The 19,109-nt window shown below is 32.8% G+C and overlaps 1 protein-coding gene across 8 annotated transcripts in view; it reads left to right on the top strand.

Moving 5' to 3' along the window:
- Window positions 1-19,109, top strand: part of TRDN (triadin) — a 373,155-nt gene that overhangs the window by 330,474 nt on the left and 23,572 nt on the right. For 6 of the 8 annotated variants that reach the window (XM_082668827.1, XM_082668826.1, XM_082668821.1 and 3 more), the window contains 8 exons: window positions 211-228; window positions 2,253-2,297; window positions 4,003-4,023; window positions 6,121-6,147; window positions 6,886-6,924; window positions 7,540-7,575; window positions 8,310-8,354; window positions 11,120-11,143. In XM_082668827.1, the coding sequence (XP_082524953.1) occupies window positions 211-228; window positions 2,253-2,297; window positions 4,003-4,023; window positions 6,121-6,147; window positions 6,886-6,924; window positions 7,540-7,575; window positions 8,310-8,354; window positions 11,120-11,143 (255 nt within the window). The remainder of the gene's footprint in view (window positions 1-210; window positions 229-2,252; window positions 2,298-4,002; window positions 4,024-6,120; window positions 6,148-6,885; window positions 6,925-7,539; window positions 7,576-8,309; window positions 8,355-11,119; window positions 11,144-19,109) is intronic. The other 2 variants (XM_082668823.1, XM_082668822.1) reach the window with 1 other exon arrangement.

The following is a 19,109-nucleotide window of genomic DNA, read 5'->3' as shown; positions in this document are numbered from 1 at the left end:
CATAAAATTTTGTGCATCTTAGTTTTTCAATAAGCAGTGTGTTTAATGTATTTGCTGACAGTGAAATAATAGTGTTCAGAGAGAATGGATTAAGCTTAAGATAAGATGAGAACTTAAAATGAAGAAGGAATAAATACAAATGCTAAAGAGTTATTTTTTCCCATGGTTTGTATTCATCATATGTCATTTGCTTTCTTTCATTCTCCACAGTCAAACCCAAACCAACAAGTAAGAGATGAAAATAAAATCTGGAAAGTATCGCTTGGCCATTTTAACTTTAACAATTTGCTCGGTTTTTTTCCCCAATTGTTATTTTTAGCATTGCCCAAGGCTAAAGTACCTCTATAGGTGATAAATTAACGTTATTGCTGCAGCTTTGATTTAACATCTTTATCTTTCACTACTAATTAATAATTCAGTATAATTATACAGAAGAAATCTTTGGACGTTGTATCACTATTATTAATACTAAAAGAATGAGTCCATACAGGCTATAAAATAACACTAAGAAGTTAGGGTAAATGGGCAATCTTTTAAACATACATAATGAATAACAAAGGAAAATGAAATGATATACAATTTTTGGTGTTATGAACCACATACTGTTTTTAATCTGTTTCCTATAAGCAGCATTAATTATATGGTAGTTAGTTTTTGGTATTAATGTTATTCATAATTTTATGAATTATAAACGTTTGCCATTTGTTTATTAAAATCATGGAATTTCCTCATGAGTATAGATTTTAAAGGTTGTCCATTTTATTGGTCAGGAGTCATACAGATGTTACTGGTGTAGAGTTTAAAAGGTGACTATTGGGCTCAGAAAAGTGTGAATATTTGCCCATTGTCACAGGTAGTAAATATGTCCAAAATTGTGTCAAAATTGTGATATTGGTTCATACATATATGTGTGAAACAGAGGCTTGGATGAAGATATGAGTGGCTTTTGTCGAATATTCTCTGGTTCATGTATGAAAAATGAATTGACAAGGTCCAAAGATGAATTTGGTGAGACCAGTTAGGAGGTCATATTAGTGATTCAGGAGATACGGCAAAATATAAGGAGCCCAAAAAGAACATAATCACCTCCCAGAACCTATTGCATGTATTTTGAATATATATTTTATATTATTTTTACTTTAATTTATTATACTTTTGCAGTGTTATTATGACAGTTTAATAACTTGAATATTGGCTTCTTTTATTGTGCATGCTTATTTAACACTAAAATTTATACAACTTAAGTTCATGGAAGTTCATTCTTGAATGCTATCAATCCCTAATTTACAAATATCCAATTAAACCTTATGACAACATAGGTCCCACATCTCCCCACTTACTTCATTGTTGATGCAAGATGATGGGGAGGAAATAGTAGTGATTTCAGAGAATCTCCAAATTCAGGATGAGGGAAGGAAAGGACAGGTAAACCAGAACAGTTCAGGAGGACTAAATCTGGAAGTGATTAGTAAGAACTAACACTTGGCAGTGATCTGCTATATTTCCAAATCTTCTCAATTCCATTCAAAATATCCTACCCTACATAGCTTTATTTGAAATTCCACTTTTGGTGAAAGAGAGAGATCTAAAATGTACTTTAATTCAAATATTTTTCAAAGGGCTGAGAAAAATATCAATTCTACATTTTGATTACAGCTGTCATGTCCTTGATTTACTTGAGATTCATCTGTGAGAGTTCTAACTGAACCTGAAAAGAGAGGGTGTTCCAGAAAAATGAAAATACAAAGTGTTGCACTTTCTGGAATAAGGCAAGTCTAGGTTACATTTTCAACAAGAAACCAATGACTAGCACCAAATTGCTTCTGACCAGCACCAAATTGCTTCTGATGTGGCAAGAAAGGAAGTAGGAGTCAGAGAGGTAAAAAGGGAGCTTGTAAAATGCCAAAGGCAAATGTCATCTGGTTTGAAATACCCTCAAAGAATGATTCAACCTTCAGCAAAGAAAGAAAAATCCTCTTATTATTATTCTCCTTTTTGTCATATTCTATCTTCTTCTTACACCACATGGCCCTAAGAGGGCTAGCGCCTTCGAAGTATCTTACAGGATGTCCTGAGAATGAACCTGACCTTGTTTATGATGTGTTTCTATGGCAATATGTTTTCTGTATTCCAAGTTACATGCAAATGACTTTGGAGGCATGCTGAGGATCACCTGCAAATATGTAAATACTAAATTGCTTGCTATGCAAACAATCTACAGAGTGTCAGTTAATTTTGATTTCTCTCTCTAGAAAAAACTGAACATCAAGAAAAAGAATCTCCATCTATAAAAACAGGTGTTTTTGCCTTTCTGGTTTATATTCTGTCCTAATTCACTATTTTTATTAAATTTGAAAATTAAAGCAAAACATATAAATACCTTTCATTTTATTTCTTCGTAATGTTTAGTCTTGTGGTTTTGTGGTAGAATCTAGTTTATCTAATATAAGGCTAAATATTATAACCAATATATATGGATTGCTAAGCATTCTATTATAATACAGCAGTATTAACAAAATAGTATTTGCCTTCATGGTTCATAAGACCCTTCCAAAATATTCAGTATTTCACTGATGTCAATATTAATATCATTTATCATACTGGTAATGTTGACTCACTGTTTATATACTGTAAAATAGCCTATCAAATTGCACATATAATATTTCACTGAAAACTAATCATGAATTTCTACTTGGTTTAATTGCTTAAAATAGAAGTTATCCCATTCTATAATAGCTTAATACTTTTACAACTATTATTCAATTTAAAAAATATATAATACTTGACATGGTTCAACACTAAGGCATATAGGAGGCTAACTGTGAAAATATCCCTCCCTCTCATCTTTTTTCCTATTCTACCAATTCTCATTCCCAAAATATCCAAAAATGTCTGATAGGTAATCATTGTTATTTTTTAATGTCTCCTTCTAGCAATATATGTAAAAGACATATACACATATGTATATACAAATTATATATATTCCCACTTTTTTTACACAAATCATGACATACTATAAATAGCTTTGTCCCTAGGTTTTTCTATTTAAGAATGTATTTTTGAAGATTTTTTTATATCAGTACATAAAGCATTTCTTCATTAATAGTATTCTATTGTATAGTTGTATACAGTTTACTTAACTAGTTTCTGATTGACCTATGTTTAAGTTATCTAACAAGCTTTCTTTAATGATATACAATAAAAAATATACCTACCTGTCTAGTTTTGTAAATTTATCTTTGGGGTAAAATTAGTAAATTTTTTTAGTGCACTGATACATTCAATGTAATTTTTATAGACATCCCTAATTCTTTAAAAAATTATATTAATTTGTATTCCCACCATTAATGAATTAGTTGACCTAATTTTAGATGATTCAAATTCTTCGCAATCATGATGAAATGTTGTCTAGTTTTTTTATGAATATTTACGTGTAAAACTGCATAACTAATGCTTTTAGTTAATAATTTCAGCAGACAAGGTATTTTGGAGAAAAAAATCATGTATTTAGATAGTATAGCTTTGTGTTTTTCACCCACCATTCACTTATCTTTCCTGAGATTTTATAAAGTCAGCTTCTTTATTCAAAATACTGGATTGGAAGAGTTTAAATAGTTAATATTAATTAATATTAATATGTATTCTGAAAAGACATGGCAGAATATACCTTTTATGCCATTCAGAAACAGTAAGGAGTTCAGATTTATCCTGAGCATTCATTTTTCATAAAATGAAATATGAGGCTTTACAGGGATAAGAAGAGACCAAGAAGACCCTATACTTTCAAGCTTTACAACTTCTTTGAGGAATTCATTGCAATATGACTTAAAAATTACTCAAAATGCATTGCCTACTGCTCATTTTAATGTAAGTTTAGTCTTTTCCTATTTTAACTCAAACAAACAGAATTAGGAAATATAAAGGGCTGGTATTTTAGCTATAGCTAGAAAATGATCACTGACTTTTTCTTTTCTTTTCTCTCTTTTCTTCTTTACTTTTTAGACAAACCAAAACCAACTCCACGTAAGTGTACTATTCTAAAATTTTAAGAATTTTCTATTTAATTAATTTTAATTTTATAGTTTCTTTAAATTGTACATGCAGTAAAAATTAGTATGGTATTTCGTTAATGCAATAGATATTACACCATTACCTATATAAATGATTCTTACTGACAAAGAATATTTGTGTGTATTGTATTCATTAATCCTTGAACATGTATTTATTGAGTGCCTATTAGACACATTACTCTATACCAGGGTATGTGAAGAAATGCCTAAAATGACTTGTGTTGTCATTATCTGTGTAATTAACAGAGTTACCATAACTAATACCTGTGCAAAAAAAAAAAAAAAAAAAAAAAAAGGTGGTTGCATCTCTCTTTTATGTACTGTCAGTTTTTTGTTAGGGTTTATTGAGTAAACACAGTGTGGAGATTCCTCTTATTGTCACTGCTGGGTTAAAAAAACGTTCAGAAGGGCTTCCCTGGTGGCGTAGTGGTTGAGAGTCCGCCTGCTGATGCGGGGGACACGGGTTCGTGCCCCGGTCCGGGAAGATCCCATGTGCCGCGTAGCGGCTGGGCCCGTGAGCCATGGCCGCTGAGCCTGCGCTCCGCAACAGGAGAGGCCACAACAGTGAGAGGCCCACGTACTGCAAAAAAAAAAAAAAAAAAAAGTTCAGAACACAGAATACTTGTCTTCAATTATTTAATCTTAACATATTAGCTTTTTATTTTCATATTTTTTCAAAAGCTGAAGGTGAGTTGTTTTAGTATTTCAGAATCACTGTTTTATTTTGGCATTTCAAATGGTAGTGAGAATGCAACAATTTATGAAATTTTTGAAAATTTATGAAATTTTATGCAATTTCATAAAAATGAAACTGTTTATTTAGTACTATTAAATTAAGACCCAGACATTATCCTGGGGGGAAATATTTGCATATCAATCGAGAGTGTATCTAGAAGTTATGCCTAAAGTTTTTCTTTGGGTTGGCAAAAATCTCTAGTATATTTAGTTTGTATAATTGCTACTAATATGAAGGGTATTACAAAAATTAAGGGCTGAAAGTCAAAACTAGAATACTAATATGAAATATCAGCATAATTATTGGCAAATACTGTTTAGTTTATGAAACATTATTTTACATCTTCATTTTTATAAAATGTTTTAACTAGTTTTCCTTGAACTTTGAAAATAGCTTCCAAAAAAGTTATATTAGACTGATAATTAAATGTATCGGTTTTATAGAAAATATTATCATTTGAACTGATTTGTGAGGAAAGCTATATTTTTTAAAGCCTGCCATGTTATATTTTTAAAAATAATTGTTCTATGAATTTACTAAAAGAGCAAAATGAAGGGTTGGTTCTACATTATCATAGGCTAAGACAAATAACATTTTTATGTTTTGTCTCACTACTCTGACTGTAGTCATCATGAGTTGAGTTTACTTCTGTGATATTTTAAAATCTCATCTCTCAACACCACCCATTGCACTCAATACATCTTATACATGAAGTTGCTTTATAAATATTTAATAAATGCATGCATGCACATGTGCAGATCGTGTTAAAAATTTATGTAATGGAGGGGCTTCCCTGGTGGCGCAGTGGTTGAGAGTCCGCCTGCCGAGGCAGGGGACACGGGTTCGTGCCCTGGTCCGGGAAGATCCCACATGCCGCGAAGCGGCTGGGCCCGTGAGCCTTGGCTGCTGAGCCTGCGCGTCTGGAGCCTGTGCTTCGCAACGGGAGAGGCCACAACAGTGAGAGGCCCGCATACTGCCAAAAAAAAAAAAAAAAAAATTATGTAATGGAGATTTATAATTGTAATTGAGAAAACCACCCAAAGATCTTCAAATTGATTCTTTCTACCATATATGAATCGACTGTTTAAGATTAATTTGTAGAGTGGTTCTATTTCCAGAATAGATTCCAGTTAGTTTTCAGAAATATTAGTTACCAGTATGTCTATTTGCCATTTTGTGTATGTGTTTGTTGTCATTATTATTGGAATTTAATAGGAAATACATGCAGATGAAGTTCAGTTGTCTGCTACTGAAAAACAAAACTATTCTTTCCTTTTATTTTTCTTCCTTTTTTCTATTTTTTTTTTTCTAAAGAGGAAACATCAGAAGTAACAGCATCAGGTAAATATTTACTTTCCAAGAGGAGGTAACATAGATTTGTGGGAACAGTATTTAAATTTGAGTCTCTGTCTGGCTGTGTAACATTTGGGAAAATACCTTAACAGCTCAGATTCCCAGTTTCCTCATCTATTAGACCAGGCATAATGACTTCCCAAAAGACTTGTTATAAGTATTAAATGAAATAACATATATAACATTCCCACTACATACGTTGTTGTCATCATTAAATATTGGTTTCCTTCTTACTCTTGTCTGATAAATATAGTTGAAGAAAAGCATCAACCAAAACTCTGTTTTAAAAAGTATGTGTCCACATTTTGCCCAGAGATATATTGTGATTCTTACATTTTTTTTACTCAACAGTTTATTTACCGAGCATCCATAGCACCGATCAAATTCCCATTTCCTACAGATAACAATAAAAAGTTTAGAGTTTTTTCTGTTACTCATTTAAACTTATTAATAAATGCATGGCTCCCTCTAGCTTTACTTCAAAGCATGTAAAAAACAAAAACAAAAGGAGGGGGCTCTGCCTTACAAAGCCAAGTAACCAAGGGTAACAAAAATACGTATGTTCTCACACATGGGAGGGAGACTTTCTCTTCACATCTTGAAAAGGTAGAGCCTTGACCCCCTTTCACTTATGGGATTAAATTTCAACTCCAAATATTTACTCCAAGATTGAGTAAGAAAATTATGTTTTATAAACCAATGGTTTCTTGTTATTTTACCCTCTAGTGAAGAAGAAAATTGAAAAATCTGAAAAGGAAAGTAAAGGTAAAGACGTCTTAAGACATGTATGTCAAATTAGTGACAAAAACACAGGAATTGGGCTTCCCTGGTGGCACAGTGGTTGAGAGTCCGCCTGCCGAGGCAGGGGACACGGGTTCGTGCCCCGGTCCGGGAAGATCCCACATGCCGCGGAGCGGCTGGGCCCGTGAGCCATGGCCGCTGAGCCTGAGCGTCCGGAGCCTGTGCTCCGCAACGGGAGAGGCCACAACAGTGAGAGGCCCGCGGCGTACCAAAAAAAAACACAACAAAAACAAAACAAAACACAGGAATTCAAAAATATGTAATTACACAAATTATACTACTTAAAAGCAATTCATGAAAATACGGATGCTGATTTTAAAGCATGTGTCAGAACCGCAGCTCATTTTGGTGTTACCCATGCAACGGGTGTATGAATTGCATTATTATTTGATATCTAAAGGGAACAGAAATTTAGATCTAAAAGCAAACTCCACCTATTATTGCTAAACTAGCACCATAAAGTTCTTTTCATATAACTCCTGAATTGTAAATATTGACTACAAAATATGTAATTCCAAACCTTAGGAAGACTTATGAATAAATATGTATATGATTCTAATTACCATTTTATCTCTATAGAAAAAGCAGAAATGAAACATCTTAAAGAAGAAAAAGGTAACTTTTAAAAGATTGAAAGGCCCTGAAGTCAAAATATTTTGAGTCAAAATTTATTTCAATTTTAAATAAAACTTTTGTTTATGTATGTGATGATTGCTGGTCTGATTAAAAAAAGAAATGTGGTCAATAATCCTGGCTATGTGGTAATGGCAGTGTCAAAGGAGCAGTGGATGGCAGGCCACTCCTTCAGTATGCAGTCATGTGTTGGGTCATTGGTGAGCAGCTAGTTAGAGGCTGCATTGTAAGTTGCTTTTTTTCTTAACATTAGGTTTATTTATTTAGTAAACTACATAATATAATATGATAATCACTGATTTCCATGTAGTTATCTAAAAAACTTGAAAAGGCCTTAATCATCAGAGAAATACTCTATCGAGTCATGAGGAAAGCATTTTTAGCCATACCAAAAAGATTGTTAGCAACAAAAGACGACACTTTTTTTCTGGTTTATACCTAAATTCAGTTAATCGTAATGACCCATTGTCCATGGGCTCTAATTCATTTTAGTACCCTGAAATCACTGATTATGTTATATCTTTGTTTATGCAAACAAAACAGTCATTTATTTTTGTTAGGTGTTAGTAGAAAGGAAATTTTTTTTAAAGCCTCAAGAAAATATTTACAACATTTAAATTATTCTCACGTTGCTAAAGCTTAGAGATGAAGTGAACCAAAATTTTATGAACATCTTTAAAAATTCATATTTTAATTTACATTTTCTTTATATACAGTGCCAACTAGAAAAGAAAGTCTTCAATTACACAATGTGACAAAAGGTAATCTTGAACTTTGTAAAGATTCAAATGCTATGTTGATGTGGAGGTGCCTGAATTATGTTGGTGTTTAATATTAACACTAAATTTTTTTAAAGCAAGGAAGTCTAGCAGGTATACACTACTGCTAACAGCAGAGGAAGTGGACAGGTAGGAAATCTAGCAGAAAGCTTACATTTCAGTGGAAAACTAGGAAATGTGGAGAAATAGAAACTATTAACAACCTAAACCTTCATAAGATATTTGAGTACATACCAGAAGAAAAATCTCTTTTATTGCAAAAGATTTTCACAGCATGACTACAGTCAAGAATGAGAGAGTAGTAAAAAGAGGAAGCCGAGATGCCGAGATTCATTTTATCTATGACTACATAAAATGTAGCTAATATCATGTATATATTTTTATTATTTATATACTGGTCTTTGAAATTAATTCAATGTAGATGCAAAGTGGGTAGTAGAAGGCAGATGCCAGCATGCACATGTCAGGTAGATGTTCTTTACCTAAAATGAAAATGACCTATTTTGGTGATATTATCATAAAACTATAAGAGTACAGCTGAATTATGTAGTCTGGGTCATAAAATTTTAGGCGAATCTAATTAATCCAAAATGTAACAAAACGTAAATGCCTTAAATTTTAAAGTGCTAAATAAACATACCATAATTGAGCAAGAATTTTCATTCATAGTAAATACATAGATCTCTAGTGTGTGTGTGTACTGGGGGTGGGGTGCAGGTGTTGGGGAGGAATCTTGTTTTTCACTGGTTCCCTGTTGTTTCTTACTGTAGTATGTATACTTGCAATGGCAGGGCATATCTAGACACAATTATCAGTAATATTAAGGGGTAACATTTAGAATAAGAGAAATATCAAATTTGTACAAAGATACAGGAACACAATTTTTATATTGGAACTTTCTGCAAAACTTGATACCTTTTAAGATATTTAGCCAGAAGAATGAAAAGAAATGGATTATTTTGAATACCTGTAGCTATATCCTTTCCTATTATTAGCTCAATTTCCTCCTTAGTACAGGACCAATTATCATTCCCAGTTTAAAGCCGAGTTAATGCTAGATGAAGGGAAGTCTAACATCTCAGTGTTTACATAATAGAGACAGGAATTGCCTCCAAGTGGATGTGACATCAAAGACTTAAGCCCATTCAATTACATTTCACTATCCTACCACACTGTGGCAAATATAAGGGAAAGCTTTCTACCAATCAGAGCAGCCCAAAGATAAAATGTACCCCACTTTGTCCCCAAGGAAGTGGTCTATTAGTGCTAAGACTAGAGGGCTGCACAAGGGATTCTAGGGATTTGGACATTGGATGGATACTCCTTTCTTACTCTATTCTGTGAGTCCATTATTTCTAAGATCTTCATATTATGAATACACAGAAGGGAAAAATTGTTACATGTGAAAGCACAAGTCCAACCTAGAGCTGGTTGAGAATACCAGCTCTAGGCACATTCTTATTCATTCCTTCACTCAACGAATGGTTCATTGCATCTCAATAAATGTTTATTTTATTCCTTTCTAAGTTCCTGTCTCTTTAGCCAACGCTAGTATTTTTAAAGGAAAAATTATAACATTAGCTTTACTAAAGCATTTTTCTGAATTATTTTGTTTGTTTTGCAATTTTATACATGTGCTGCTATAATATCACCGAAAACATAAGTATCCCCCCCACAAAAATAAACCCTTCTGTTGGCATTAACCTAACTTTTCTAAATTTGTAATTCTTAGGTTTATATCAGAAACTCTACAAGTCTCAAAGTAAAACATGTTATGCAGATTCCTTAAAAATTATATTTTCAAACCTAGCCCTCTAAATGAGACTAATGTTAATGGAATATAGATGTTACCAATCCTCTTTGTTTCAGAAAGTTAGAATGTCTGCTATACTATTTGGGACAATCATTCCACTTTATATCTTTGTCCTACATTCATACAGTTTAATGGAAAAACATATTTGAAGAATTATAATCCCTCATTGAAACTAATAAATAAATGATTATGAAAAATTAAGCTGATTTTGCATGTCGCTTTTTAAGATTTATATTTTATAGTCTAATAGGTAGTTATTTGTCTTTATTCATCTTTGAAAGGAAAATAATTCTCAATAATATATTTTATGGAATTTGGAAACTGTATAGCAAATATTTAGATTAATTACATCATACAAAGCAATTTCACTGGAGTTAGGTATAATTATAGTTAAACCAAAGCAATTTAAAAAAGATCCTGCTGATTTTAATGAGTGTTTAAAAAGCATAAATATGCTGTGAAACACATAAAAGCAATTAAGTTATTCAAAGATCCATTTTTTTTAACATCTTTATTGGAGTATAATTGCTTTACAATGGTGTGTTAGTTTCTGCTTTATAACAAAGTGAATCAGTTATACATACACATATGTCCCCATATCTCTTCCCTCTTGTGTCTGCCTCCCTCCCATCCTCCCTATCCCACCCCTCTAGGTGGTCACAAAGCACCGAGCTGATCTCCCTGTGCTATGCGGCTGCTTCCCACTAGCTAGCTATTTTACGTTTGGTAGTGTATATATGTCCATGCCACTCTCTCACTTTGTCACAGCTTACAAAGATCCATGTTATCAGGCAATAGAGTTACATTTCTTCACCAACTCCTGAACAATAAGGAAGAAAGTCTAAAGATATTAGATACATTTATATAGCCTATTGATGTATAATTTCTTTGCATTTTACCTGAGTTAAGCAAGACTTTTTTTCTTTATTTTTAGCAGAAAAACCTGCAAGAGTATCAAGTAAGTACTGCTTGTATTGATGATAAATTCTCTTTGGCACACAGTATGAATTTCAAGCTGAAATTCATGAAATATTTATTTTTTAACGTGTTCAGAGATTGAGTCATTTCGTACTAAACCCTCTGACAGGAATTTGATCTTATTTCATCTTATTTATGTTGAAACTCAAAAAACTAAACTACGTTATTTGAAATAACTTGTAGCAGAAATACATGTTCTTGAACCTGAAGATTAAAGTGACTTGCATTCAATACATGTCTTTTCAGTGATTGAGGTAGAATGGAATAAATAATCCTGCTTCTGCCTTAAACCCTCAGTCACTAAAAATTTGCTACAGAGCATATATAGTTGAGCAATAATGTTTCCTTTGCTGTTGTTTTCTAATGCTCATTAGCTTAATTATAATTATATATCTGAGAAGAATACATAGTAAGGAATGGATCTAATCTTGTATATAACATAAAGAGACCAAACTCTCAGAAAATACTCTCTGAAATGCCACAATCTGGGTATGGATAGCTCAAATTATACAGGATACAACTATAAATTTCCCTATAAATTCTAAAATTCTGGGAAATAGCAAATTTCCTTCCCATGTTTCTGGATTTAAGAAGACAAATCATTTTAAATCAGTGCTATATAATGTAACGTCATGTGAGCCACATGCATAGTTTTAAATTTTCAAGTAGACACATTTAAAGGGTAAAAAGAAACAGGCGAAAACAATTTTAATAATTTTATTTGTCTATATACAAATATTATTTCAAAATGTAATCAATATAGAAGTATATTGATAATTTACATAATTTTAATTTAGCCTTTGAAATTGTGTGTGTATTTTACATTTAAGTCACATTTCAATTTGTACTAGTCACATTTCAATTCCCTATAGCCCAGGTGGTCGGTGGCTACTGCATTGGGCAGAGCAGATCTCAGTGTTTCTTGAGTGCTTCTGCTATGTTCAACATTTAGTGAGTACTGAGGACAATACAAGACAATTGGTAAAGGTGGTACTTGCCATATATCTCATTCAAATTTTTTTGACTGCAAGTAATAGAGCCCCACATGGACTTGCTTCAGGCGTTTATAAAAAGGAAAATAATTACAAGGGTACAGAATTGTCTCACTGATTCAAGAGCAAAGCTTATATTTCATGCTCAGGAAAGCCCTCTGAAACTATCCCACTCCGTACTCTTACCCTACAGCCAAAGGTAGTCAGGACAGACTTCATATAGGAGGTAACTCCAGGATTTGTATTTAAAAATGGTTAGGATTGGATAATTGGAAAAAGAGGGTATAAAGAAACTCACTGCTCCTGTGTGTTTCTCCATTACTCTCACGCTACTACCACACTCCTAACACTTCTGACACCATGCAAGTAGGATTGTTTTCACACCAAGTAATTCTCTGTGACACCAGCTAGATGTCCTACAATTCAATTCATTTCTGATACTAACTGGAGTTAGCATATCATAGGTTAAGGACTCAGTCCCATGAGATTGCTCCTCAAATTCAGATGCCAGTCAAAAATAGTAGGTCCCCTGGTTATCCACAACTTCTGTCCTACTTGGCTACAAGTTAGACTCTCCCATGACACCCCTCCCTTGTATTAAATTATTTGGTAGAACAGATCACAGAACTCAGGGGAAAGCTTACTTAGGTGTACCAGTTTATTATATAATAAAAGATATGATAAAGGATACAAATGAACAGCCTGATGAAGAGATACGCAGGACGACACCTGGAAGGGTCCGAGCACAGGAGCTTCTGTCCCTATGGAGTTGGGGTGCACCAGCCTTCTGGCATGTAGATGTCTTCAGCAACTCAGAAGATTCTTGAACCTCGTACTTCTGGGACTTTTATGGAGGCTTCATCACATAGGCATGATGGATCCTTAACTCAATCTCTAGCACTCTCCCCTTCCTGGAGGGTGGGGTGTGAGGCTGAAAGTGCCACATTTCTAATCTGGCTTGGTCTTTCTGATGACAAACCCCTATCTAGAGGCCCACCAAGCATTGCCAAATTAGAACAAAAGACTCTCCTGTCACCCAGGAAATTCCAAGGGATTTACGAGCTTTATACCAGGAACTAGGAGCAAAGACTAATATATATATTTTTCTATTATTTCACAGTGGGCAAACAAGCATAGTATATAGAGGCAATCAAAGGAAGAGTTGGCTGGAGTTGGGGGCTTGTGTTTTTTAAAAATTTTTCTTGAAATATAGTTGATTAACAATGCTGTGTTAGTTTCAGGTGTACAGTAATGTGATTCACTTCAACACGTATATATATATATACTTTTTTTTTACATTCTCTTCCATTATATGTTATTTCAAAATATTGAGTAGAGTTCCCTGTGCTATACAGTAGGTCCTTGTTGGTTATCTATTTTATATATAGTAGTGTGTATATTTTAATACCAAACTCCTAATTTATTCCTCCTCCCTCTTTCTCCTTTGGTAACCATAAGTTTGTTTTCTATGTCTGTGAGTCTATTTCTGTTTTGTAAATAAGTTAATTTGTATCCTTTTTTTAGATTCCACATATAAGCAATATCGTATGATATTTGTCTTTCTCTGTCTGGCTTACTTCACTTAGTATGATAATCTCTGGGTTCATCCATGTTGCTGCAGATGGCATTATTTCATTCTTTTTTATGGTTGAGTAATATTCCATTGTATATATATATACCACATCTTCTTTATCCATTTTTCTGTCGATGGACCCTTAGGTTTTTTCAGTGTCTTGGCTATTGTAAATAGTGCTGCTATAAACGTTGGAGTGCATGTGTCTTTTTGAATTATGTTTTTCTCCAGATATATGACAAGGAGTAGGATTGCTGGGTCATATGGTAGCTCTATTTTTAGTTTTTTAAGGAACCTCCATACTGTTCTCCATAGTGGCTGTATCAATTTACATTCCTACCAACAGTGTAGGAGGGTTCCCTTTTCTCCACACCCTTTCCATCATTTATTATTTGTAGACTTTTTGATGATGGCCATTCTGACCAGTGTGAGGTAGTTTTGATTTGCATTTCTCTAATGATTAGTGATGTTGAGCATTCTTTCATGTGTTTGTTGGCTATCTGTATATCTTCTTTGGAGAAATGTCTAGTTAGGTCTTCTGCCCATTTTTGGATTGGGTTGTTTGTTTTTTTGATATTGAGCTGCATGAACTGCTTGTAAATTTTGCAGATTAATCCTTTGTCAGTTGCTTCATTAGCAAATATTTTCTCCCATTCTGAGGGTTGTCTTTTCATCTTGTTTATGGTCTCCTTTGCTGTACAAAAACTTTTAAGTTTCATTAGGTCCCATTTGTTTATTTTTGTTTTTATTTCCATTTCTCTAGGAGATGGGTCAAAAAGGAACTTGTGATTTATGTCATAGGGTGTTCTGCGTATGTTTTCCTCTAAGAGTTTTAGAGTGTCTGGTCTTACATTTAAGTCTTTAATCCATTGTGAGTTTATTTTTGTGTATGGTGTTAGGGAGTGTTCTAATTTAATTCTTTTACATGTAGCTGTCCAGTTTTGCCAGCACCACTTATTGAAGGGACTATCTTTTCTCCATTGTATATTCTTGCTTCCTTTGTCATAGATTAATTGACCATTTGTGTGTGGGTTTATTTCTGGGCTTCCTATCTTGTTCCATTGATCTCTATTTCTGTTTTTGTGCTGGTACCATACTGTTTTGATTACTGTATCTTTGTAGTATAGTCTGAAGTCAGGGAGCCTGATTCCTCCAGTTCAGTTTTTCTTTCTTAAGATTGCTTTGGCTTGTGTTAGAAAGTAGTGAAAAGTAAGGACATGTAGGGTGAAACTATGAGGTAGAGAACCTTCAAGCCAAAAAACTTTAGACTTATTGCCACAGAAGGCAGTGGCTTATTTTATATAAAGGAGTGAAATGTGAAGGAATTGTCAGAAAGTCTAATCTCACAAGAATAGTAGTAATAGAAGTAGTAAGAATAAGAGTAGTAACTGAAAAGAGAAAGGTGTGAGGAAGAAAGTATATTGCTTCTTATGGATAATAAGATATAAATGTCCAGGGCATCATGGAATGATACATTTTAATAAGTTGGTTTCTAGGTATATGAAAATTATATTTTTATAGCACATATTTTTTGACATGCCTTTTTAGAGGCAACTATCAAAAACTGCCTCAGGTACTTATTAAATCGAACATACTAAAGATCATTTAAACTAAAGAACCATTGTTCTTTTCCTGAACCTTTTCCAACATTATATAATTTTTTCTTTTGTCAGACTTCTTATTTATTTTTCAGTTACTTATTGTCTTTAGCTAAAGGAGGCTCAAGAAATAGTTCCTGCTTTGAGCCTATTGCTTCCTTCCAACCACATTCTCTACTCTAGTGCCTGTATCTCTTGTCTTCTGAACAGGACCAGGTCCTCCACCTCTGATAGGTCATTTTTTCTGCTTTGGTGCTGAATGCACAGAGAATGTAATTCATTACCAGATTTTTTGGTGGGGGTGGGTGAAGTTGTTAATATGTGGGAAAAGACTGATGTAAAAGAGAGGGGCAGTATCTCTTTCTGAATTCTCGTGGCTTGCTCTGATTGAGATTTTTGAAACCATCCCATGGGACTGGATTCTCAAATACCTAGAGTTTTATTATAGGGATAAAAAAGAATCAGCAATGCAATAACATTTCTCTATTACATCAGTGAAAATTACATTGCAAAATCAAATTTTTCATGATTCACAGACTATTATGGATTAATCAATGCCTGTTTTTGTAGAATTTACTTTTTCAAAGGATGTAGCTTTTTTATTTCTAAATAGTCATTTAATTTTCATTCTATATTTTTTCTTTGTATATATGGTAAATATATAATGAATAATTACCTTTCCATGGAGTTTGCAGGAAGACATCAAGAGGCATGAGATTGTATTATATTTAAGATCTATTACCTTAAAAATTAAAAGCAAAAGAAATATTCATATTTTTGAATTTTAAACAGTGCAACCATTTCTTATTGATATTAATATTTTAAGTCTTTGGAAAACTTTTTCTTTGAAAAAAAAACCCTTGTACATCCTAAAACATCATTCCCCAGGAACTTGCCCAAAGGGAATACATGAAATAAAACAAAGAAATGAGAAAATACATTATTAAAAAGCAAATGGTGCCAAGGGAAGGTTTGCACCTAGAAGATTTTCAAGGCTCTTGACGTAGCTGTGACACTGACAATATATTTATCGTAGTGGGTGTTGGGGTATCAAGGAAAAAGATTTTATAGGAATCCATAGTTCTTTTGTTCTTAGTATCTAATAGTCAACATTTAAGTAAAGCTAGGTTGGCTTGCCCCTCAAAATGAGTATTTTAAAACGAGTGATGTAGTAAGAACATTTCTTGAGATGATTCTGTGCTGAAATTTAACTTTGACATCTTTTTCTGTAATATTTTTCTCTGATAGTAAATAGTGAGGATTTTACTGTTAGCACCTCACCAAAATTATCTGCATAGACAGGTTTGGATCATTATAAATTCCCTGAGATCTAATTTTGCTATTAAAATAATGAATTTAACTTTTTAAGGCTATACTGATAAATTTAATCTGTTATAGAAATGAATTGCTTTTTAATAAAACTTCAAACAAACCCAGCAGAGAACTAGTCAGGATTTCCGTGTTTTAGACAACTTCCTTGTAGCTTACATTTGCAATTTGTTTTTTAATACTTTCTAACTTTTAAAATGCTCATTCATTTTTTTTGGTTCTGCATTTTTTTTCTTGTATAAATATGGTAAATTAATAAGTAATTTGCATCAATATTAAAGTATGATGGATATTTTAGATATCAAATTCAGCTACCTTGGAAATTTGTCTGAAAATTTAAATAAGCACAGGTAAAATTAAAATGTCTATGGATGTAAAGGCTAATAGTCTTTTTCCTAATTTACATGTTTGGTATATCTTAGGTTAAGGACTTCTTTTAAAAGATTATAATTAAACATAACCGAAGTATACCACCTGTCATTAATAAAAGCGTAACCTGGGCTTCCCTGGTGGCGCAGTGGTTGAGAGTTCGCCTGCCGATGGAGGGGTTACGGGTTCGTGCCCCGGTCCGGGAAGATCCCACATGCCGCGGAGTGGCTGGGCCCGTGAGCCATGGCCACTGAGCCTGCGTGTCCAGAGCCTGTGCTTCGCAACGGGAGAGGCCACAACAGTGAGAGGCCCGCGTACCGCAAAAACAAAAAACAACAAAAAAAGCGTAACCTGTTTTTTATTGATTGTATGTCCAAGGAGTGAAACTTTTTAAGAATTTTAGAAAGCCAGAATTTCCTAATAAGCATGTTCTTGCCATTTGAAAGAAGATTTCACTTTTTCAGACAATCATGAAACTATTAATGAGTCAGTGAATTATAAAATGATAACCTAGTGGCAAAAAGAATGAATTCTCTTAAATTCTTAAACACAGGAAGAGTATGCTTTGCTTTATGTTGATATTATCTGTAATTTCCTTTTATAAACAATTAAAATAATGATCTTTTCTAAAGAGATCAAATCCAACCTAAAAGTCCCATAAGAGTTAATTCATGACTAAATCATATTATTTATGTTATCTCAGGCTACTTAAGTTGCTAATAAAAAATAATATGCAATTAACTAATGGTGGCATATCAACACTTTAACTTTCAAATAATTGAATCAATTTTGTTACTACACAACATATGCCAGTCACATTTCTAGCAGTGCATGAGAAAACGTAATAGTCTGATTAAGATGCAGCTGTAGAAAAAGTCTTGAAACATTATTTGCTTAGTTTTAAAAATTAGTTTAAATAGTGTTAATCATGCCAGTTATATATTGAATTGATTTGCCTAATGTTGACCAAAATATTTTCCCCCAAATAAACTAAATTGCAGACACTTAAATTTTAAGACTATTAAATCTCTCCCTGTGGTCTATAAAAATTGTTTGACCATTTTTTTAAAAAGACATCTTCATTGATTTAAATAAATTATTATTTTTATAATTGCCTTTTTCATTGTTTAAGCCAAGAGATTGATTATATACTTAAAAACAGAAAGAGAAAAAAAAGGACCTTCCCATTTCTAAAATAATTCCTCAGGAAATGAAGATTTAACAAGAGAGATGATTATCCTTTTCTGTAATTTAACTTTGCATACAGATTAATGTTAGAATTTGAATTTACTTTTCTCCTCCACAAACTCAAATTGTTCCATGAGTGTTTGTTCTTTAAAAGTATTTTATTATTTGATATTGTACATAAACAAAATAACATATATGTGTATATTTAAAAACTAGACACTAAAAATAATGTGACTCTACCTTTGGACTCTCCCCATCCCATCTCTTGATTCCTGGCAGAGGTAACTAAAACACTGAATTTTGGTGTGTTTTTTTCAATTCTTTTGATTTTTTTTCTTAATTTTATCACCGGTTCATATATATTTCATATTATAAGACATATTCTGAGATTTTTTACTTAATGTTATGCTTCTCAGATTCATCATTGTTTCTGTGTAGTTATAGTTCATTCATTTTCACTGCTGTAGAGTATAGTACTTTGTGAATAAATACATTTTAATCTATTCTATTAATGTATATTTGCTTTGATTCTGATTTATTTAAGATTTTTGTGTTCATTTTTAAACATCTTAATATGTATGCTTATTTTATTAGTCTCTACCCTTTCTACACACATGGCAAGCAATAAATTTTCCTTTAAGTGCTACTTCAACAGCATCTCCCAAGCTTGTATATATATAGTATTATCATTCAGTTTTAGGCATTCTTTAATTCCATTGTAATTTTTTAATTATTATATTACATGGAAGTTTTAGAATTTTAAATACTTTAAAATTTCCAAACCTATGGGAATTATAAAGATAATCCTCTTTTAATCAACTTCTAACTTAATTGTGTATTGGTCAGAGAAAATGGTGTATTCTTTGAAATGTGTTGAGCTCTTATCTTATGAACTAA

Source organism: Grampus griseus, assembly GCF_964374135.1.
Source record: "Grampus griseus genome assembly, chromosome: 13".
Classification (NCBI taxonomy): domain Eukaryota; kingdom Metazoa; phylum Chordata; class Mammalia; order Artiodactyla; family Delphinidae; genus Grampus; species Grampus griseus.
This window is presented reverse-complemented; position numbering and strand designations above follow the sequence as displayed.